This window comes from Periophthalmus magnuspinnatus, chromosome 18 (genome assembly GCF_009829125.3).
Source record: "Periophthalmus magnuspinnatus isolate fPerMag1 chromosome 18, fPerMag1.2.pri, whole genome shotgun sequence".
Lineage (NCBI taxonomy): Eukaryota > Metazoa > Chordata > Actinopteri > Gobiiformes > Gobiidae > Periophthalmus > Periophthalmus magnuspinnatus.
In genome coordinates this window covers 26,903,020-26,925,106 of record NC_047143.1, presented here as the reverse complement: position 1 = coordinate 26,925,106, position 22,087 = coordinate 26,903,020, and the positions used below count along the sequence as shown (strand labels likewise).

General features: G+C 44.9%; 2 protein-coding genes across 3 annotated transcripts; both read right to left on the bottom strand.

Annotated features, from left to right (window-relative positions):
* Nucleotides 1-1,295: 1,295 nt before the first annotated feature.
* On the bottom strand, nt 1,296-18,714 carry neurl4 (neuralized E3 ubiquitin protein ligase 4). Its single transcript, XM_033983304.2, is given in 30 exon segments — nt 1,296-2,562; nt 2,634-2,793; nt 2,869-2,981; nt 3,391-3,535; nt 3,731-3,838; nt 3,920-4,013; nt 5,256-5,435; nt 5,543-5,701; nt 6,344-6,511; nt 6,961-7,113; nt 7,226-7,324; nt 8,776-8,994; nt 9,220-9,365; nt 10,319-10,447; nt 10,514-10,683; nt 10,749-10,827; nt 11,060-11,136; nt 11,212-11,422; nt 11,492-11,654; nt 11,718-11,803; nt 11,887-12,068; nt 12,620-12,893; nt 14,151-14,223; nt 14,329-14,417; nt 14,527-14,638; nt 15,327-15,832; nt 15,917-15,982; nt 16,060-16,558; nt 18,494-18,678; nt 18,681-18,714. Coding segments are annotated over 30 exon segments (4,884 nt in total). The 3' UTR covers nt 1,296-2,357.
* A 434-nt stretch (nt 18,715-19,148) lies between these two features.
* shbg (sex hormone-binding globulin) lies at nt 19,149-21,784 on the bottom strand. Of its 2 annotated transcripts, none has more exons than XM_055228832.1 (8): nt 20,962-21,784; nt 20,782-20,879; nt 20,483-20,672; nt 20,238-20,399; nt 20,003-20,159; nt 19,716-19,852; nt 19,447-19,636; nt 19,149-19,376 (listed from the first exon to the last, which is right to left on the bottom strand). In XM_055228832.1, exons 1-8 carry the CDS (start codon nt 21,055-21,057, stop codon nt 19,249-19,251), a joined length of 1,158 nt encoding a protein of 385 aa, XP_055084807.1. In that variant the 5' UTR covers nt 21,058-21,784; the 3' UTR covers nt 19,149-19,248. The 2 variants fall into 2 exon arrangements, with proteins under 2 accessions (XP_055084807.1, XP_055084808.1); XM_055228833.1 differs by having other exon boundaries at nt 20,967-21,060.
* Nucleotides 21,785-22,087: the final 303 nt, after the last annotated feature.

Here is a 22,087-nt window from a genome sequence, read left to right as displayed (position 1 = left end):
TGTGTGCGCGCTCTCAGTATCTGAATGAAGCTAAACCAAACATTTCGTCTGCGTCTCTAGAACTGTTTAAAAAGATCTTCGCTTATAAAATGACCTTCGTGGACAGGAAACGATTTAAAACATTTATTTTCTCTCGTCTGTCAGCTGCTGTTTAGACAGAGGAGTGGACAGAGGGGGACAAAGGGTCTTCAAGGCTCAGAATTTGACCTTCTTCGTACTGATTTATATTAGAGGGAGGCCCCATGTGAGGTTTTTACCCCGGGCCCTCACATTTCTGTCGACGGGCCTGCGTTTATTTGGACTGAATCTTTTTCCAGACCAAGGTTTAGTTTGTTTTCATCCCTGACAGTTTGCGCCTCACAGTGGTCACGTGATGCTGCTGCTTTAAACAGGTTTTGCGCCGTCTTTCTACCGGTGGAGGCAGGACGACGGCGCCATCTGCAGTCTGACATCTTCAGGACAGTATCCCAAGTGTGTGAGAGTAAAAAAGGCCCCTCGTCCCGGTTTAGAGTCTCCACCGGTAGCAAGACGGCGCCAAAACGTGTTTAAATCAGCTGAACAATCACGTCACAGCAGCATCGCGTGACCACTGTGAGGCGCTAGTGAGCAGGGATGAAAACAAACTAAACCTTGATCTGGAAAAAAACTTAAATAAATGAACGGAAGGAAGCCCAGATGAACCTGATTGGACTCGGGCTGCGTTTTATAATAAACGTAAAATCGTGCAGCTTAAAATCGGAACAGTTACAAAAACAAACACAATTTACGCGCAGATTACGTCATTCCCAAAGTAATTCTGCGCTCGTAAAAAAATTTTTTTAAAACGTAAAGTGAAGAGACTATGCAACCCAAAAGATTACACAGCGCATCAGTTTTTTTAAATATTTGTTTGTTTTTTTTCATAGTTAAAATCGGAGCTGCTACATTTGTACATTTTTTTTTTTTTTTTTTTTTAAGTCAGGACAAAACAAACACTTTGGCCTTATTAGTGAACAGCATTTTGAAACGGTGTGAATGAGTCAAGTCTGAAACGCTGCAATAAAATGTCAGTGACCTGTTTTTCCTAAATAAAAACTGAAATGAAAATAAAGAAACAGTCGTTCGGTTTCTGTTTGTCGTATTCGCATAAATGTCCTTTTTTGCATACTGTTTTTTATTTTATTTATAAATCAGGAAGATATGATTTGATATGTAATAGCCTGTACAACACAACAGAAACAAAAAAAAACTACAAATAAAATTATACAAAGCAGCACTGGGCAGAAATAACCCAAAGTATGTTCACATTTTCTTAGTCAAACCCCGTAGTTTCATCACGTGGATCAGAGCGACTCGAGACACTGTGCAATCTTCTTACATATCGTAGCATCGTTATGTATAAATTGGCAACTGGATTGGAAAAAATTAGAACCCTTTTGCTGTTACAATCATGTTTGGATGTAAATAATCGAATAAAAGCAGACAAACTTTTGACTAATGTAAACGAATTCTAAACGCACAAAGACAGCAGCCCTAATTAACGAACATTCACTTGTAAACAGAGGATTGTGGCGATGGCTTGACGGCTGATTTCTGAGAATCCTGGTTGTGTGTAAACGTAAACAAGTTTATGGGCAAACAATTTGGAAAACGACCTTTATACTTGTACAATGTTGCCTAGTCAAGTCTACGTGTAAATACATTTAAATTGATCTTTTGTAACATAAGGCTGAAACTTAATACCCCCAGAAAGGTGCAGTCTTTTTTCCAGTTGTACCTGTTTTTTTTTTTCCTCAAGAGACGAGTTAGAACTGTGACGAAGCCCGAGGTCTGAGCGTATTCTTCAGTAAACATTTTCTGTCAAACTCTCCAAAACACGACTGGGTCCATTTGTGACATTTTTCAGACGTGTTGATGTGCAGATTGGCAGGGATCGCTTCGAGATGGAGCTCTGAGCTGAACTTAAAACGATAACACTGGGAGGTGGGAAGTTGTACTCGAGTGCCAAAATCTGTGACCAGTGAAAGTAAAAAAAATCTGCAGCTGATTAACAAACATGTCGATGAGTTCAGTTTAAAAAATTGCCCACAAATGTCCCAAACATAAAGTGCAGGCAGTGTCTTCAAACGCCACGGCCCTGGTCTCAAAGTGTCCGAGAGCACAACCAAAGGTAGGAAAAACTAATGCTTTTGAGGACCCTCCCGGGGGGGGCCCCAACCTCCCGGGGGGGCCCCTGACCCTCCTGGGGGGGCCCAACCCTCGAGGCCTCCCAGGGGGTCCCAACCCTCCCGGAGGGTCCCGCTGGGTGAGTCACTCGCTCAAGGCAGGGCTTGGATTTGGTTGTTAGTTTCTTAAAACCAAAATGTCCCTCGTGTTGTTCATTCGACTCGTATGAGGAGTCCGTAGAGCATCGTCCCGCCCTGCTCCTTCGTGATCCACTCGATCTCGGCGTTACTGAAGCGAGGGTCCAGGGGCTCGCTCTGACTCGCCGTCTGAGGCCCCACTTTGTACGACCCAGGACGCACACACACCTGGAAGCCGACCTGCGCCTGGTGACAGCGGTGAGAGCGCGGGTCTTGAAATCTGCAACAGACAATAATTCGGTCAAATCTGAACACACCATCAGAGCTAACGTTAGCACTGAGCTAACTTACTGCACTTTAGGAGCAAAGATCTCTAAGCCGGAGTAGCGCATGGTGGGGGAGAGGCGCACTCTGGGGACCTCCCTGCCGGGGGCGCTGTTCTCGTCTGGTTCACTATAATCGTTGGGAGCTTCTGTTTTAACAGGAGACACTGAAAACACAGACGAGGCTCCTGCAACAGCAAAGAGTTTATTCACCCCCTGGAAAAACTCTGAAGAGAAACATGTCAACGGCTCCAGTGACTCACCAGACAGCAGCTGGTTATGGTCCAGTGTTCTCCGTAAAGCACCGACGCTGGTGCCGTGGTACGCGATGTGCCACTTTTTCAGAGCGTTTGAAGCCTCACAGTTTGTTTTTATCCTGGATTCACAAAAATGTGGAAATGTGACAAACCATGAAGTATGTGCTGTTTGTCTCTATGTGTGTGCACCAGTTAAATGTTTGGACTCGGCCTCATTCAGTGTTTATTTTTCTTTATTTTTACTACTTTATACAAGTTATACACACAAGACATCAGATCTATGGAATTATGTAGAAAACAAAAAACGCTAAATAACTTATATTTTCTGACAAAGTAAAGGGGGAGTACTTTGAGGATTTGAATTTAAGAGTAGAGATATTTAGCGTTTTTTTCTTTACTACACAGTTTATAAATCTGATGTCTTCTGTGTGTAAATAAAATAGAAAGTCGTAAACATTGAGAGGATGTGTCCAGACTTTTGACCGTCGTGTGTCTCTGTGCATCTTTAAATGATCCTGATGGTTTTACCTGAGGGCGAAGCGGCACCACCCAAAGGGCAGGGCGTAGTCCCTCGGCGGCTCTCCTCGTTTGTAATACGCCTCATCCCCCCGAAGTTTGTGACACGACTCACAGTAGCACAGATTGTACTTGGCGTCTTCACTGAAGTAGCCGTCTGCAAGAAAAGAGACGAGTTAAAAGCCCCGCGTTACGCCGTTTAAAGGGCCCGCGTCACGCCGTTTAAAAGGTGTTTTCTGATCTGTTGGGTCTGTTTTCGAGGTTACAGTTTTAGAACATGCCTTGGACCTCACAGGTGTCAGTTTTGGGTCATATTGTACCTTTAGTTGAGTTAAATTTAAAGCCGACTCACCTGGGAGCGTGAGCAGGTCTTTGAAGCGCGAGCACAGAGCCTGATATTCACACGTTTTGTTGGGGTTGACCTCAGGAGGCGGCGTCCAGCACACACTCTCTTTGATTCCTTTATGAAGAAGTCACAGGACAAGTGTGAGCGCAAAAAAACAAACATAAATAAAACAACCAGAAGTGAAAAAACCTTTACCGTCAACCATATCGGCCTTCTCCATGTCGCCCTGGCAACGGGTCTCTGCGCTCTCGCCTCCGACGGCCGGCACGTTGTTTGTTACTATGGTGACCTACGGAGAGGAAACGCCCAGATGATTTTGTGTTCTGGTACAGTTACTCTTTCATTTGGTGGTTTTCAGAGCACAGTTACTAAATTTAAACAGATACATGGTGCTACTTCATGTGATTTTGGCTTTAAACTGCACAAAATTTGAGAGAAAAATATATTTAAAAAAACGTTGTTGCAGTGAGGGGTGTGTGAATTTCGTCTCTTCTTTAGACAAATGAAAATATAACAAACAGAACAACAAAAATAAAGCTGTTTGTAATCGGCAACTTCACTGTGAGCGTCACTACTTCCTGTCCAGTTTTATCTGTATGCGTTTTTTCCCGAGTCCCAGTAAAATAAATAAATATCAAGATGAACCACAGACTATGTAAAGAAGTGACAAAGTGAGTGTGACGTCACCACAGCGTTCAGCAGCCAAAGAGCCAATCAGAGCGAGGCTGTTGAAGGTAACGCCCCCTTCCCTAGCAACGCTGTCAATCAAACCTGTTGCTAACGCTACTGGGAGTGACCTCGGGGAAAGAAGGCGCCTGATTCATCTGTTATTAATGTTCATATCTTGATTTACAGACACAATAGTGAAATAAAAACCCCAGGATCATGTAGAGGGTTAATACGAACATTTAAGACCAGAATGAGTCTGAAGCAGCAGAGACAGAGAGAGGACAGATTTAGTTTTTTTGGCAAAAAAAAATAAAAAATAACTAAAGAAAATTAAGAAAATAAACTAAAAAAACACCTCAAAACTACTAAAAGAAATTATAATAAAAATAACAAAAAAAAACTCAAAAAAAAAACCCCCAAACAACTCAAAATAACTAAAAAAAACAACACAAAATAACTTAAAAATAAAGAAAATAAACGAAAAAAGAAAAAAAAAACCTCAATAATAATTATTATTAAAAAAAAACAACAACATTTAAGATGAGTCTGACAGCAGCAGTTACAGAGAGAGGACACAGTTTTTCAATAGAAAGTGAATTGGAGCCAGAGTCGATCCTTCCTAACACAGTGGCTAGCGGGTTAGCTATGTCCATTTATATAAACAGTCTATGTTTGAGACACAGCGAGCTAGCTAGCATGCTACTGAGCACATGTCATGTTTTTTAGTATAAAACAATGAAACTCATAGATTCAGAGCACTCAGAATACTGTCCTCTGATTGGCCCGTTCTTCCCATCACTTCTTATTCTTTTCTGTCAGAATCGTTAGCTCCTTGAATGTCGCGTCTAAACGGGGCGCTCACCTGCTCACACTGGCCGTAGAGGTCAATAATGGGGTAACAGGGTGAAGGGATGTCCTGAGCGGCGACTCCCTGGTCCATTCCATTCACGTACAGATGGAGAGCGTTGTTGGCGTCCACGAGCAGGCCCAAGAGCGTCCCCTCTGGACACGTGTCGAGGTTTGGGCCGTAGTTTTCACATATCTGCGCATACACACAAAACAAACACGTAAACACAGCGGTTTTGTTGTGTTTAGGAGTAAAACGTAAGTCTAAAGTACAAAAGGTGAAGCAAAATGACATGGACTGACCTTTAGCGAGTTGTGGAAGACCGAGTCCCTTTGCAGCAGCCACGTGGACCGTTTTAAACAGCAGGCGGTGGAGGGGAAGTTCAGACGGTCAGGGGCGTGGCCTATCACCCCTAACGACAGCGAGGAAGTCCACGACGGGTTCAGGCGGTCGATCTGAAACTACAAAAGTGCAGCGTGTAATGATTAATGTGTGTTTGGGTTTATCTTTCATGATTATAGTAAACGGAAAACACAGGACACGCTAGAGGGACTGTGTGTCTCTGGGCTGGACTGGGGACGCCTGGACTGGGGACGCCTCGGGGTCCCACCGGAGGAAGTGTCTGGGGGAGGGAAATCTAGGAGTCCCCCACGACTCGCCCTCAGATAAGTGGAAGAAGATGGATGTGTATTATAGCTTTGGGTAAATGTTTGATTTGAGAAAAATAAAAGCTCCTTCATGGGATTTTTGATAAATAATTAAACTGAATATGAGTTTCACTTATGTTATTTAGCAATTATAGAACATGTAACAAGTTGTGGAGTTGTGTTTTGTTTCTTTAAGTTTCAAAAAATGTGAAAAAGTGAAAAAATGAAAAAAAGTGAAATAAAATGAAATTTAAAAATTAAAAAGAAAATGTGGGGAAAAATATGGGAAAAAATGTGGAAAAGAAAGTGTAAAATGGAAAAAAGTGAAATGAAATTTAAAAAGAAAATTGAAAAAAAAATGGTGAAAAAGGTTATAGTCAAATAAAATGAAAAAATGTGGAAAAAATAAATAAACAGTGAAAAAATGTCCAAGTGTCATGTTTTTTTCCACATTACCTGGAACAGTTGCTGTCGGGCCAGAGGCTGAGCCGTGACCAGGAGGCCCTGGTTGTAGCTGGACACTCGAGCGGCCGACAGGCTCTGGTTGGTCAGCTGGATGTTTTTACCGTGATTCTCTAAAAACGTCATGACGGTGGGAACCAGCGGACACGGCTCACTCTCCACCTACAAAAACACAAACAGCAGCACTGAAGCAGGACTGGACTCAAACTGCACTCACAGGACTTCACCTGCAGGGGGAGCTCATGCAAAAACTACTATTCATGCAGAAAAATATACAAGGAACAAACGTTTATATAAAGACAAATTAAACATGTGAATAATGAGTTTAATCTGCACTTTTACAGTGAAATAAGACCAAAGCTTGAGTGAGTGAGCTGTTGTATAGATTCATTATAATCAAAATAATAAACGAAAACAAATTTTGATCATCTAAGACACACGATAGAGGGACTATGCTTCTCGGTTGGCCTGGGAACGCCTCGGGGTCCCACAGGAGGAGCTGGAGGAAGTGTCTAGGGTGAGGGAAGCCCGTGAGTCCCTGTTTAGACTCCTGCCCCCGCCCCCCAGAAGAAGGTGGAGGGATGGAAATAACAACAGTAAAGACGTCACACCTCTCTCACGGGGCTGCTGTCCTCTTCTCCTTCGCTGCAACTGTCCGACGACAAAGACGGCGCTTTGACGCTCTCGGCGTCCTCCGTGAGCGACGAACTCACGATGCACACGGCTGTAATCTTCCCATACAAGTCCAACACTGCGTACACGTTCTGCAACAGGACAAGGTCAGGGAGGAACTTCAGCACGAGGACAACCTTCACTGTGCTGTGTGTGCGTGTGTGTGTGGGGGTGTGTCTGTGTGTGTGTTGTATTGTGCGTTACCTTGGCGACTGCAGTGGCAGCTGGGCCCATGTCCTCACCATCAATAAAAATATGCATCGTGTCATCGCTGCACCTCTTAACTCCAACGCGGTTTCCCACCTGAAACACAAGTACAAAAAGGTCAGTGAAGAAGTTTTCACTGGAAACAGCAAAAAAGAATAATCAAATAACACAATAATCACACAGGGCTCCCACACGTTGCTTGAAATCATTTTACAGGACTTTTCAAGGACTTTGGATGATCCGTTTAAACATTTTTATAATAAAGATGTAGACTAAGGCTGTAGCTCAAGTCCACAATGTTCACAGATGAAATACACCAAAGCAAACACAATATTTAAAACAAGCAAAAATATTTAAACAACAAACAAGTGATTCATGTTCTTCATTCGACTGGAACTTTGAGAGCTCAGTGTTGCTCTACAAGAAAGTAAAGGCCCAAATAGGTCAGATAAAAACATTAAAAACATAAAAATACACCTATTTTTGTACAAAATAGATGTAATTTCCTGCATTTAGGTGAATTTCAGCTCTGATATGTGGCAGTAAAAGTATCAATCTGATATCCAATAAACAGCAAAGCAAAGTGTGGAGACGATTTCAAGAACATTTGGCCTTTTTTCCTCATTTTCCAGGTGTTTTCCATGTTTGGCCAATTATTTTCCAGGTTTTCCAGATTTTCTAAGACACGTGGGAACCATGTTAGATCTGATTATCGGTTTGTGTTTTAACATGATCATCAAAAACACCTGGAGACGTGGCAGTTATCTGATTTTTTTTTTTTTTTTTTTAGAGGAAATGTACTTTGTCTTTCAAATACAACTGTTAATTTTAAAATCAAACTTTTTTTTTTATTTGTTTTTTGTCACATTCAACCCACCACACACAGGATTTTTCAGTCTTAAACGATTTTTTTTTTTTTTGGATACAATTTTAAATCTCACGATCCCTTGAGCACAAACACTGCAGCGAAGAGCCCACACACCACAAGCTAGAAGTCAAGGGCACGCCTCGTGTCGACTGTGTCCTGTCTGCAGTAAAACGACTAAAGACTCAACTGTTTTGTGGACGGGGTCATTAGTTTACATCTGGCTCCAATGTGCCCATCACTCCATCCACCCCTGACGCTCTGTTTTATTGGCTGTTGTCGTCGTGATGTTTTGTTGTTACGATACGACAGAGCTCAAAGTCACAGTGACGCCGCAAACGAGGAGCGACGCGGCGTAAAAATCGCATACACGGATCCTAAAGTGGGTCACACCTCCGTGAAGTTGTGGAGAAGTGAATCGGGTCGTGTGGTGCGCGGCGAGCTTCAGTTTTTGCGTGTTTTTCCGCGCCAAAACAGTCAGAAAGAAATCACATAACAATACGATTTTTACATGGCATTTCAGTGATCGAACAACTCCAGAAATGAGATAACGGGCAGATTTGTGGTGATAAAAATATTCGACATTTTGACCATTTTTTGTAAGGTCAAAAATACAAAAAAATGGTCAAAATGTTGTGCTAAAACTTTAAACTTGAGCAGGATGAGGAGCAGAGGCGTTTACCGTGAGCCTGTCCAGCGAACAGCCGTAGTTTTGTCGTTGTAAAGCGCCGTTGCGTCTGACCTCGTTGCCGCTCAGAACCCAGGTGACTTTGGTGCGGAGCTGCGGGAGGGAGGGGGAGAGGCCGGAGAGCGGGCAGGAGGGGAGGTCAGGAGGAGCCAGAGTGGTCAGTCCTATGTGCAGAGAACCGCTCCACTGATCGTCCACCACATCGATCCTCACCTGAAGACGCAAGAAAAGTGTTTTAAAAGGCCCATATTTGACTGTTTTCTGATCTTTGTTCTAATGTTGTTTCCTCATCACAAAAAAAACATGTGTGAATGAAACAAAACACGACTCCAGGTCTGTTTTTGAGGAGAAAACCACATTAGAACACGGCGTAAAGTTCACAAGAGTCATTTAATACAGGACCCTTAAGTTAAAACTATGTATTTTGACAAATCCTACCTCAAACAGTTCATCCGTTTTCAGTTCCTTCGCGCTGAACACAATCCCGTGTGAGTATCCCCCGACCCGGATGGCCTGCCAGCCCTCCCCGAGCAGCACCACGTTTTTACCGTGTTTACTGTGGAACCGATGGGCAACACCTGCTACTGAAAACAAAACAACAGGTTAATTCAATTCAAGTTTATTTCTAACATTTAAAACAACTCGAGCTGAATAAAGAGCTTTTACAAAAATGTCAACAACAAACAAATATACTCGAAATACGCAGGAACAGAACAATAAAACACCTGTATATTCTGTCTAGTCCCTCAGATAAAGACGACACAGAGAGCAGACAAAAGCTATTTAATAAGTTTTTATACATTTAATACTTATTGTAACTTTTAGCCGAATGTGAGTCATTATCTGTGGAACAGTAACCGCTCTGTCCTGAGACACTATTCTAATGTTTTATACACTACAGTCAAAACACACACCCTCTCATTCAATCTTTTTCTTTCTTTTTACATTTTAAATACACATGAAGTGAGATATAGAGAATTATGTAGCATAGAAAAAGTTAAACAACACTACTGTTTTTGTAGCAGTTAAGATGATATTAATTTGATTTGTTGTGGTTATGAAAGTTTTTAATCACGTGGCATCATCGTATTTCAGGCTTTGTGTTGACTAAAGAGTTGTCCTTTTGAATGAATCCCTAAGAAATGGTTCGTTCTCCAGAGAAGCCACAGAGTGTATCATGTGTTTCTATGGGGCTGTGTTAAAAATGTCGAGTTTGGAACAAAGACACGGAACATTACTGAACTAAAGCAAAAGATACAGATATGACTGAACCACTGATGAGGCTCTGCTGCAGCGAAACATGGCAAAAAAAAAAAACACTCTCGTCCTGATGTTCTTCATGTGACTAATGGAGCTCATAGAGGAGGATTAAATGAGGTCAAACACTCGAGAACAATAGAACAAGTCTGATGAACATATCTGATCAACTGCTTTTGTAATGCACTTTTTTAACTGTAAAGAGACTTTTTGTGTTTTTTAAATGTCTTGGTAAAAGCTCATGCTCACACACGTCGTCCATACAGTTGTACAGACTGACCTGGGTAGTGGATGGGGAAGCTGTTTTCTGTCACGTTGCTGGTGCATAAACTATTGTCCAAAGGCCCCGAGGAGCTGGTGATGGACACCTGAACACACTGTCCATACAAGTCGACCACCGCAAACACCTCTGCACAAACAAACACAACATGAACACGGCTGATGCGTTTAAAGGACAACAGGTGTAGACTTTTACCTGAAGGAAGACCGGAGCAGGCGACGCCCTGGTCCACTCCGTTGATGTAATAGTGAAGGTCCCCGGTGGCGGTACGCATCATCCCAATACGAGAGCCTGTGGTCAGAGAGTCCAGGTCACAGCCGTAGTTGTTACGCATCGTGTTTCCGTCCTGCATAATGGCCGTCCCACTGTAACAGAGCAAAGAACACGTTAATAAAATCTAAGACAAATAGTGAAGTTTAATGTGTTTTACCTCAGCATCCAAGTGTCATAATCTATATCAGTCATAGTGTTTGGAAACTCCAGCTCCTCTGGCCTGATGGCCGTCACTCCTGAAACACAAACAGTGTTCAGTTTGTGCGTCTGTGTGTGAGCTGTGGGAGTAACACAATGTTTAATAAACACTTGATAACTCTGTTCTGTACTTCACTCATTCACTGGAATGCAAACAAAATGGCCGTAAACGTCCCGCTCTAAACGAGTGTGTTTGCAGAGTCAACAGTGTGTATCAGTTTTAATATTGTGCTTAAACACACAACCCTGAGGCCTGAGTTATTTATTTACCAGCTTCTATTGAACCCGACCAGCGGTCCACCATTTTTTGAATAACAATCTCAAAAAGTTCTCCATCACGAAGGCACCTGTAAAACACAAAAACACGAGCTCGTCTTTTTGATTCATAAAATCCAAACACCTCACTGTGGTCTGTGTCTCACCTGTTGGAAATGACAATAGCATCGTTGAACTCGCTCCGGCTGTTCTGACGCAGAGCGGTGCGCCCCCCGTTGGTGATCACGGCGTTATTCCCATGAAGTGTGTGAAAACGCAGGTCACTGGTGGAGGTGGCTCCAGCGATGGAGCAGGGGCTTCCAGGAGACAAGGCTGTGGGCCCATCTGAGGTGTCCTCTGGGAGAGGAGGGAGGTCAACTGAGGGAGAGAAACACTTTAAACAAAGAGAGTTCCTCCATTTAAACAGATGACAAACCACCTCCTCACCCATGTCGTCCATGATGGTGGCCTGAGCCGCCTGACCGTACAGGTCCACCACTGCGTAAACACTGGGGGGGACGTTCCAGGCCGCTGGGCCCTGAGGCACTCCGTTTACAAAGAAATGAAGGCTGCCGTCTTCTTTACGCACCACCCCGACCGTGTCACCCGCCTGAGATAATAACAGGACGTGTAAATGTAATTAAACATGGCGCTGGTTAAACACTGGACTCACCTTTAGCCGGTCCAGGTTGTGCCCGTATTCATCCAAAATGGTCGTCCCGTTGTGCATCACACCGTTCCCCGTCATCATCCACGTCCCTAGAACAAATCAAACCAACTCAAATCTGCTGTTTCACAATGACACAACAACAGAATCTTTACTTTTCTACAAAAAAATCTACCTGAACGCAGGTTGGTCATGGTCGAGGGCAGCTGAAGGTAGGCGGGATTATGTGTTGTGACTCCGATTTCAATAGACCCCGCCCACTTGTCGACCATTTTATCAATACGAACTTGAAACACCTCATTGGAGCGCAGAGGCCGGTTGCTTAGCACCACACCATGGTTGAAGTCATCAATCGCACTGAAACCACATCACATGTTAGAAACAGACTGTAGAGGTGAAGCACATACATCGTTCATGTTTCTTTGCTTTTTCCTGCCTCATTTTTGTCTTTGCAGCTGCTGTTTTCACTCCACAATCATCATCAACACTCAAACTCAGAAACATTTAGGACAGAAAGAGCTGTTAGATGTGAACTGGCTTTCTGCTCCTGTTAACTTGATTTTCTTGTTTTAGAGAGCGTTTCACAGAGACTTTTATGTTTGTTATTAAATTGTAGCAGCTCTTTCACATTTTAGATGTGTTTTGAGCTTTTACCACAGACAAAGAAGTGGACAAAGTGAGTGTGACATCACAGCTTCAGCTCCAAATGAAACTCAATGAGGCTCACAGTTAGAGCAGAGGATTTGGAGCCGAGTTCAATATTTGGAATTCTGACTGAGGATCATAGCAACCAAAGAGCCAATCAGGAGCGAGGCTGTTGGGGGGGGTTAGCTGTGTCCTCTTATACGTCCAGTTTGTGGGTAGAGCTGCATCGTGTTGACGTATCCACACACATGCAGTGGACTCACTATGGTCTGAGCGCCGTCCGGCCGTCACTGATGATGGCGGCTTTCTGGCCACAGTTTGGGTGAAACAGGAGTCGGTCTGGAGCCTCGGCGTCTGGAGTGAGGGTCAGGGGGGGCCTGGGTCGGCCTACGTCCGGCGATAACGCTCTCATGATGGCGTTGTTGCGTCGCAGGCGGTCACTGTGGTTGTGGTTGTGAACTATGGTGACCTTGACAGCCATGCCGTAGAGGTCAACCACTCCGTAGACCACACCCGGGGTTTGGGCCGCCGCAACACCTGAAACATGCATCACAACAGCTGAAACATGCATCACAACAGCTGAAACAAGCATCACAACAGCTGAAACAAGGATCACAACAGCTGAAACAAGCATCACAACAGCTGAAACAAGGATCACAACAGCTGAAACATGCATCACAACACCTGAAAACAGCTGAAACAAGTATCACAACAGCTGAAACAAGCATCACAACACCTGAAACACGCATCAGAACACCTGAAAACAGCTGAAACAAGTATCACAACAGCTGAAACAAGCATCACAACAGCTGAAACAAGCATCACAACAGCTGAAACAAGCATCACAACACCTGAAACACGCATCAGTACACCTGAAAACAGCTGAAACATGCATCACAACAGCTGAAAACACCTGAAACAAGCATCACAACACCTGAAACAAGCATCACAACAGCTGAAACATGCATCACAACAGCTGAAACATGCATCACAACACCTGAAACATGCATCACAACAGCTGAAACATGCATCACAACACCTGAAACATGCATCACAACACCTGAAACATGCATCACAACACCTGAAACATGCATCACAACACCTGAAACATGCATCACAACACCTGAAACATGCATCACAACACCTGAAACAAGCATCACAACAGCTGAAACATGCATCACAACACCTGAAACATGCATCACAACAGCTGAAACATGCATCACAACACATGAAACAAGCATCACAACAGCTGAAACATGCATCACAACACCTGAAACATGCATCACAACACATGAAACAAGCATCACAACAGCTGAAACATGCATCACAACACCTGAAACATGCATCACAACACCTGAAACATGCATCACAACACATGAAACAAGCATCACAACAGCTGAAACACGCGTCAGAACACCTGAAAACACCTGAAACACGCGTCACAACACAAAAGCTGAAACAAGCATCACAACAGCTGAAACAAGCATCACAGCACAACACAACAGCTGAAGCGTCACATGGGCGTGTCATGATGGTCACTACATCATCTCATTGTTCAGTGTTAAAGCTGGAACAATATTTTTGGGCTTCAGTTTGAGCTGAGGAGGGAGAATAAGTCCCTTTTACCTTTTATGGCTAATTCGATACATTCTGCTGTTTATCTGGGCTTATTTTGCTTAAATCTTAATCAGTGACATAAAGTAGTTTCAGTATCATCGTCTATCGTGACACGTCTAACATCACATGACCAAACTTGAGTCGTTACATGTAAAGACACATTTCGGGCGCTCTTACCTTGATCTATGCCGTTGATATAAAAATGCAGCGCTCCACTGGCCTTTCTCATCAGCCCGATGTGATCCCCCTCCTGAAAAAAACATTAAAGTGATTATTTATAGACTCGGAAAAGTTCTTTTAACCACAGTTTGTTAAATCAGCCCATCGGATCAGTCAATATAAAAATGACACAAACCTGAAGTTCGTCGAGGCTAAATTCACAGTATTCCCGACGTGTCCCTTTCCCATTTGTAAGAATTCCACAGCCACTCATCATGATTGTTCCTGGAATGAGGAAATAAACTTTTAAAAACACACAAAACTTTGACTAAAACACCGGTAAAGTCATTATAAACGTTAACTTTAAAGTCATTCTAGTCTTTTTGAACATTACCTGAGCGGAGGTTAGTCATAGTCGCAGGATAGTCCAGATTATTGGGATTGTGGGTCGTTACTCCGATCTCGATGGACCCGGACCATTTATCCACCAGTTTATCGATGCGGATCTGAAGATTAAAAACACACGGAACATTAAAAGAAGCGCGTTGAGAAGGAGTGTTCATCGGTAAGAAGACAGCGCCACCTGCAGTCCAACTTCAGAACAGTGTCTCAGGTGTGTGAGAGTAAAAAGGCCCCTCGTCCTGGTTTAAAGTCTGTGTTTGTTTTTTATGTATCTAGCACTTTAAAACCTTCAGGTCGAAGAGTTTACATCAATGAACCACTCACACATTTACACACACACTCAGGAGAGAGGGAGGAGAGAGGAGGAGGGAGGAGGAGGGAGGAGGAGAGAGGGAGAGAGAGGAGGAGAGAGGGAGAGAGAGGAGGGAGAGAGGAGTAGACGTGAGAAAGAGGAGGAGAGAGGGAGAGAGGAGGAGAGAGGAGTAGACGTGAGAAAGAGGAGGAGAGAGGGAGGGAGAAAGAGGAGGAGGGAGAGAGTAGACAGGGAGAAAGAGGAGGAGAGGGGGAGACAGGGGGAGACAGGGAGAGAGAGGAGGAGACAGGGGAAAAGATAGGAAAAAGAGAGGGAGAGAGGAGGAGAAAGATAGGAGATACGAAGGGAGGGGAAGAGAGGAGGAAAAGATAGAGGAGGAGAGGGAGTGAGAAAGAGGGAGGAGACAGAGAGGAGACAGTGCTCTCGTTGGATTCCTCCTGTAGAAAAAAAAGCTAAATCTGGCCCCTCAGAATCCTCACCTCAAACATCTCGTTGTGTCTGAGCGGGCGGTTGGTCATGACCACGCCGTTGTTGAACTCATCCAGGGGCCTCCTGCGTTCTGCCGTCTTGTTGTTGTTGCTCAGTTTGATCAGAGTCCCGCACTTTTCGTGAAACAGTAGTGCGTCATTGGTGGTCATTCCTCCGGTCAGAGCCGCGGGTCCCGTCCCTCCGTTCCCCGCCGGACTGTTATTAGCGCTGCCTCCGTCGCCTCCGCCTCCTCCTCCTCCCGTAGAGCCGCTGTCGCTGTTTGCCGTTGTTCCTCCGCTGCTGCTCCCTCGCTCATTCCTGGAGGACGACTCGCTGCCTGCGTGTCCCGCTCTGCCGCCCCCGCCTCCCCCATCCCCCCCGCCTCCCCCGTCCCCGGACCCACCGCCTCCCCCGCCTCCATCCTCCCCTCCGTCCTCCCCTCCGCCTCCGTCCTCCGAGCGGTAAAACGATACTATGGCGTTGTTGAACACGTCAAAAAGCTGGTGCTCTGTTAAAACTGTAACATAAACCAACAGCGAGCGTTAAGATAATATGGTAATACTGTTTTTGTTCAAAGGTCATGTTCTTTATGAGATTTCACCTGTTTCTGGCTCCAGGTTGTTGGGAAACTTGTCCGGTCGGCTGTGACTGCAGCAGAGCTCAGGCACTAAACACAGACAGGTTCAGAAATCAGGACGAAACAACAAGAATATTTCTGTATAAACTGTAAACAACCTTTTCTACCTTCGCCTCCATTCACTAGTCCATTCATTGCTGCCACATTTATCAGTGCTGTGATCCCAGTGTCTTCACGTGTGCCACACACTACCACCTCCTCTTCCTCCTCTTCATCCTCCTCGTCCTGCTCCACAGTCTCTCTCTCGGCGCAGGCTGGAGGCGGCTCACAGCTCACCACCGTCACTTGGGTGCACTTTCCATACAAGTCCACGACAGCCCAGAGTTTGGGCGGTAATCCGCTGGCCGCTGTGCCACAGTCCTGTCCATTCACCCAGAGGTGTAACTCTCCTCGAGAGTTGCGCTGGATGCCCACACGGTCCCCTTCAGCTAACTGATCCAGGTCCCGCCCGTACTCTTCTAAAACAGACCGCCCGTCCCGTAACACGGAGCAGCCGGACACGATCCACGAGCCTCCCTTAAGTCCTGTGGCGCTGCTGGGGAAGTCCAGCGCAGCTGGGTCCAGAGCAGTCACACCAATTTCAATAGAACCGCTCCATGAGTTCACCTGGAACACATTTAAGAAAAAATATATTATATCATCCAAAAAACAACTGAAGACCAGAAAGAGCTGAACGAGATTTAATCCAAAGAAAAGTCCCTGTTCTTCATCTGTCACGTGAGCGACAAACGCCCCATGAGCCGCACACGCCTGTTTGTGAAACAGGGTTATTTTTACTCCTCTTTGATACTAAAACAGGACTGAGCAAAGTAGATGAAATATGGAACTTTAGATATTTTGAGAAGCAATTAATACAGGTATGATGTGCATTTATTAATTTAAGTGCCCCTAAAACTTTTAACTAAACCAGTGATGCACAAAATAAATAAAGGGAAAAAATCTATTTTTGCATCTCAGCAGCTCACAGAAAAACCCTGGTGTCTGGCACTGAACTATCACATAACCAAACATATCAGGTTCTTCCCAGAAAAGTCTCCACATAAATTTATAATAATGTGACACCTTATTGATCTCTGCTGGTGTAATATTTAAATGAATCACATTTGAATTTAGAGGTCACTGAAAAGACGGGTCTGTTTTTGAAACATGTCAGTGTCTGTGTGTCTAGTGTGTGTATGACTGTGATCAGGCTGATGCATTAATATTATTAAAATTATTATTACCGTTATTATTACCACTATTATCTTGTACTGGGATGAGCTGCTGCCTGCTTTAGGACTGCCATTAACCCAGACTAATCTGTAGTAATCGTTTTCATTCCCCTCTCTCTCTGGTTCATTTCCTATGCTGATCTGTTTAGTGGATGTCATTACCACACAGTCTGATGGAATGTTATTGATTTTTTCTTTTACAATAATTCTATGACGGGCCGGAACCTTTCCAGAGGAGATGGTAACACTACACACCACGGCCTCTCTGTCCTGGACATGCAGTGTTAAAGGTTTCTGTAATTATGATATAAAATAAATATTTATGGCACGTGTGGTTGATCCACTCTCCCTAAGTGGTAACCACACATTCATGTGGGAAACAGCAGCTGAGCAGCGGGACATGCAGAGGTAAGAACGGAATAAAGCAGCAGTTACAAAGTTTAACCCTGAGAAGGACACAAGCAGAGAACCAACTGAAACACATGAAGTATCACATTATAAAACCAGTGTCACCATGAGTGTGACAGATATGAGCCTGGAGCCCCGGAGTGAGACAACCAGAGACAACCAGAGACAACCAGAGACAACCAGAGACAACTAGAGACAACCAGAGACAACCAGAGACAACCAGAGACAACCAGAGACAACCCCAATATCACTGAAGACCAGCCCCAGCACCCCATGAACAAACACACTAAAAGAAAACAAAAAGTGATGTAATCCACAGAGACACAGCCACAGGGACAGAGCCACGGGGACAGAGCCACGGGGACAGAGCCACGGGGACAGAGCCACGGGGACAGAGCCACAGAGACAGAGCCACAGGACCTGCACACAGCATTTAGCTCAGATCCTTTAGCTCAGGTCCTTTGGCTCAGGTCCTTTGGCTCAGGTCCTTTGGCTCCTGTGGTGGCTCATTAGCGGCTCACTCTCTGATATGATCAGGTAAACTCATCTCTGGTTGTTTACTCCGCTCCTCTGTCCACTGTGACACTGTCCTGATGTGTCTCCCCCACACCCCGCGGTCAGGGCCGGGGGTCTGCGGGAGTCAGTGTCCCTCGGAGCGGACAGTAGAGCGGACAGTGGGGGGGGACAGTGGGGGGGACAGTGGGGCGGACACGGGGCAGACCCGGCGCGGCCCGCAGCCCTGCCCTGTGTCCTGTGCCCTGTCTGTGGCCCTGTCCTGCCCATATCCCTGTCCTGCCCATATCCCTGTCCTGTCCATAGCCCTGTCCTGTCCATAGCCCTGTCCTGTCCATAGCCCTGTCCTGCTCGTAGCTCGTCTTGTTGTCCTCGTCTCTCAGTCGCCGCGGCCTTGTGTCTTATTTACCTTTTTGTCGATGCGGACAGTGAACACGTCCCGGTCCTTCAGCGGCTCTTTGCTGAGCACCAGGCCGTGGTTAAACTCTTGGACGGGCTGGTTCCTCCGGGCTGTCCTGTTGGAGTTGGACAGGCCGATGAGCTTCCCGCTCCGCGGATGCAGCTCCGCCGCCATCTTCAGTGGACGGCCCGTTTTACGACACTCTGTGTTTGCGACAGTGGAATCGTCATACGGCAGGTTTTTCAACCACACCCACAATTTAGTCACGGATGCCCTGGAGAGTGCGCATTTATTTATTTAACTGTGTTTGACAGTGGTTGAGAACATGAACAGAAAAATGGAAATGGAACCGGAATAAAAATATTACCTCAAAACGGTTTGATAATAAAAAGATTTGTACAATGTTACATTTGTCCACTAGATGGCGCCAAAGCCTGTGTGTGTGAGTTACTCAGGGACCTCTGAGGTCTCAGCCTCATGAGGTAATTCTTTAGATCAACAACATTGTTCAAAGTTGAGGTATAGGTTAATGTAGTTTAAGGTTATGGTTTAAATTGGTTAAGGTTTGGTTGGTAAAGTAGTAATCACGGTTAAAGTTAGTCTGCGGGACATGAAAGTCGACACAGTCTTATGTCTTAAAGGGACTGGACTTGAAGCAGGGGAGTGGTGTTGAAAACATTTAATAGAATTGAGTAGAGTCTATGCACACAGGCTTAACATTGTATTAAAATAATAAACCAGTTCTGACTTCTATAAAACACATGTCAGGCAGGACAACTGTGGGAGTAGATCGACATCTCGTTGAAGGCTAAATTCATATCCAAATTCTTCCCTTGAATCTGGATCTTTTCTAGGCATCCGGTCAAGAACTGAGTCCCAGTGTCATCTTCACCTTCAAGTACAACAGTGTCACTAAACAACTCCATCAGTTTAATCAACGGAGTTAAAAATAAACCTCTCACCGAGGAGACCTCCGATGGACAGGGAGCCCACTGCCCACATGTCTGCGTACCCGGGGTCACTCACTGGGATCATGGCGCTGGACTCCTCTCTGTCTAGATGAACCTTTACTGCATCAGAGTGAAAGGTGATCCTGAGCCTGCTGGAGGCGGGCTGCATCCTGATGGTCTCAGCCCCAAACGTGAGCGTGACCTGCAACAAAAACACAGTGTCACGGAGCAGGAGCTTTATATCCTTCATACAATAAAAACATACATGTAAAAACACTTACCTTTGCACTTCTGTCTGCTGTTAGATAAAACAGTGGCTCTTCACCAGGCTTTTTGATGCTACAAATGGTCCCATCCATCTCTTTAAAATCACCCCAAAATTCAAGCGTAATCTCTTCTTCTGTTTGTTTGGGGAGAACTGAAAAAAGTGACAGATATAGATTAAAAATACAGTCCACGTGTATTTTACTGGCTCTGAAGTACAATAGAATTATAATCACCAAGCTATAACTCTGAGCTCATTTTAATTGCTCCACATAATACAAAGCAACAGTGTGAATGTGCCCACCGGAGGAGTTAAAAACAGCTAAGCCTTTGCCAGGAAAATAGCTGCCAGGTTTGATATTTTCATGGCATTGCCACATCTCCTCCTCTTCGGTCTCCCAGGGCAAAGTCAGATTAAGCCAGATGCCCTCCCGTATACATCCATCCATCTGTGGCTTGTACTTCAATGACACAGATATTATGGGTAATGTGACTTGTGCAGCTCGTGTGTTTTCAGGATGTGATCACATTAACAGTACCTGAACGAGCAGATTTTCTGTATTAATCAGGATCCCGCCCAGTGCAAGTCTGAGGACACCAGACAGAGGCTCGTCTTTCTCTTTGGGCTTTAGGCCAACGACCAGCGGCTGTGTCCCGTCAACTACCAAAACCACAAACTTTCCTTGGTTGCTTACTTCCAGCTAAGAATAAAAGAACAAAATGAACTCATAACCAAAGCTCTAAATATAACGCTCAGGCCTGTCCCATTGTTCCACACACTTACAGTGTGCCATTTTCCATCGTTGAGTTTGGGGCCTCCGGTCACACTGAGCAGCATGCCCTCTTTACAGATCTGCATCATCGGGAAACCTTTGTTTAGGGACAGAACAAACCAGTCCTCGCCGCTCTTTGTGTCTCCATAGAAAATGGTGCCTTCTGGGTCAAATGTGCGCAGCTGAAATCTTGACTTTACGCTGAAAGAAAAGACCTGTGACAGGTTGGGCCTGTTGTCTCCTCCACTAAACATATAAACCATATTTTATGTTTATAACACAGATTAAAACATGAAGTCTTGAAGCATACTCTGTGATCTCACTGAGGTTTACTGTTATTTGGACCAGGGGCCTCCATGTGTCTCTGTCTTGGCCGAGATAGAACACTCCTGCTCCAGAAATCTCTTTCTATAACAGATGTATTTACATATTAATACGATCCCATTACATCCTTCACGTCCTTGTGCATCTTCTGTCTGTTCAAACGTACCTTACCTCGGCCATTCCCTCCTCCGTGTGCTCCTTTTCCCAACATCCCCAGGACGAGCAGCAGACCCACAGTCATCGTTTTCCAGTTCCATCCCATTCTTGAGCCTCTTCTTCTTCACGTTGGTCCCGGGTCTGCTCAGGTTCGCCCTGTAGGCTGTAGCCGACTGAGCAGCAGCCCTGAGTGTCCTGCAGGACAGAGGGCAGTGGAAATTCAAACTATTGATCGTGGACGTGTTTGTGGGAGTGCTGTTTTACAGTCGTGCACATGTGCAGGTGAAAGGGTCTATGCCCAGTGTGGCCAAACTGGAAAGTACTAGAAAAGTGAACATATAAATGTGAACATGTGAACACGAGGAAGATGAAGAAAACCCGCAAAGTGCCACCTCAGAGACTCGTTGTACCTTTGCTGATTTCTTTGGCTGGACAGTGGTGTGGGTGAGTGACCACAGAGCTGTGTTTACCTGTGACCTTTGACCCTGTGTGTTTGAGCAGGAGGCAGATACAGCAGTGGACACGAGGGTTTAGTGCACAGCATTCCCCACAGTGAAATCCAAACACCTTACATGAACATTTAACACTATTTATTCATTTAAATATCTCTTGGTTGCCAGATTGGTGTGTGCATCGCTTTTCTGTGTTTTGACTTTTTAAATCTCACGCCTGCTCTCGAGTCACTGATTTGTTGATTGGATTCACTGAGTTAGATGCAAAGCCCACATTAATAATACAAATAATAATGGATTTATACTGCGCCTTTCAAAGCACTTTACGGTGCATTATTCACTCCTCTCTGTGGTGAGACACTACTGTAGCCACAGCTGCCCTGGGGCAGACTGACAGAAGTGAGGCTGCCAATCTGCACCAACACTCATTCACACACTAAATGAAGTGTCTTGCCTAAAGACACAACAGTAGTATCCAGTTAGCCATAGGCACCGCCCTGTGGTGTCTGGTATTCACAGAAGGACCAACTAGAGCTGAACTTCAGACGAGGCTTTGAGGAGCAGGTCTGGCCACATTCAGACGAGGACTTTACTTCACACCACTAGGGGTCAGTAATAACACGTCCATAACGTTCACCCTCAGGAGACTCTGCAGATCACCCATAAGAGTTCATATTTACATAC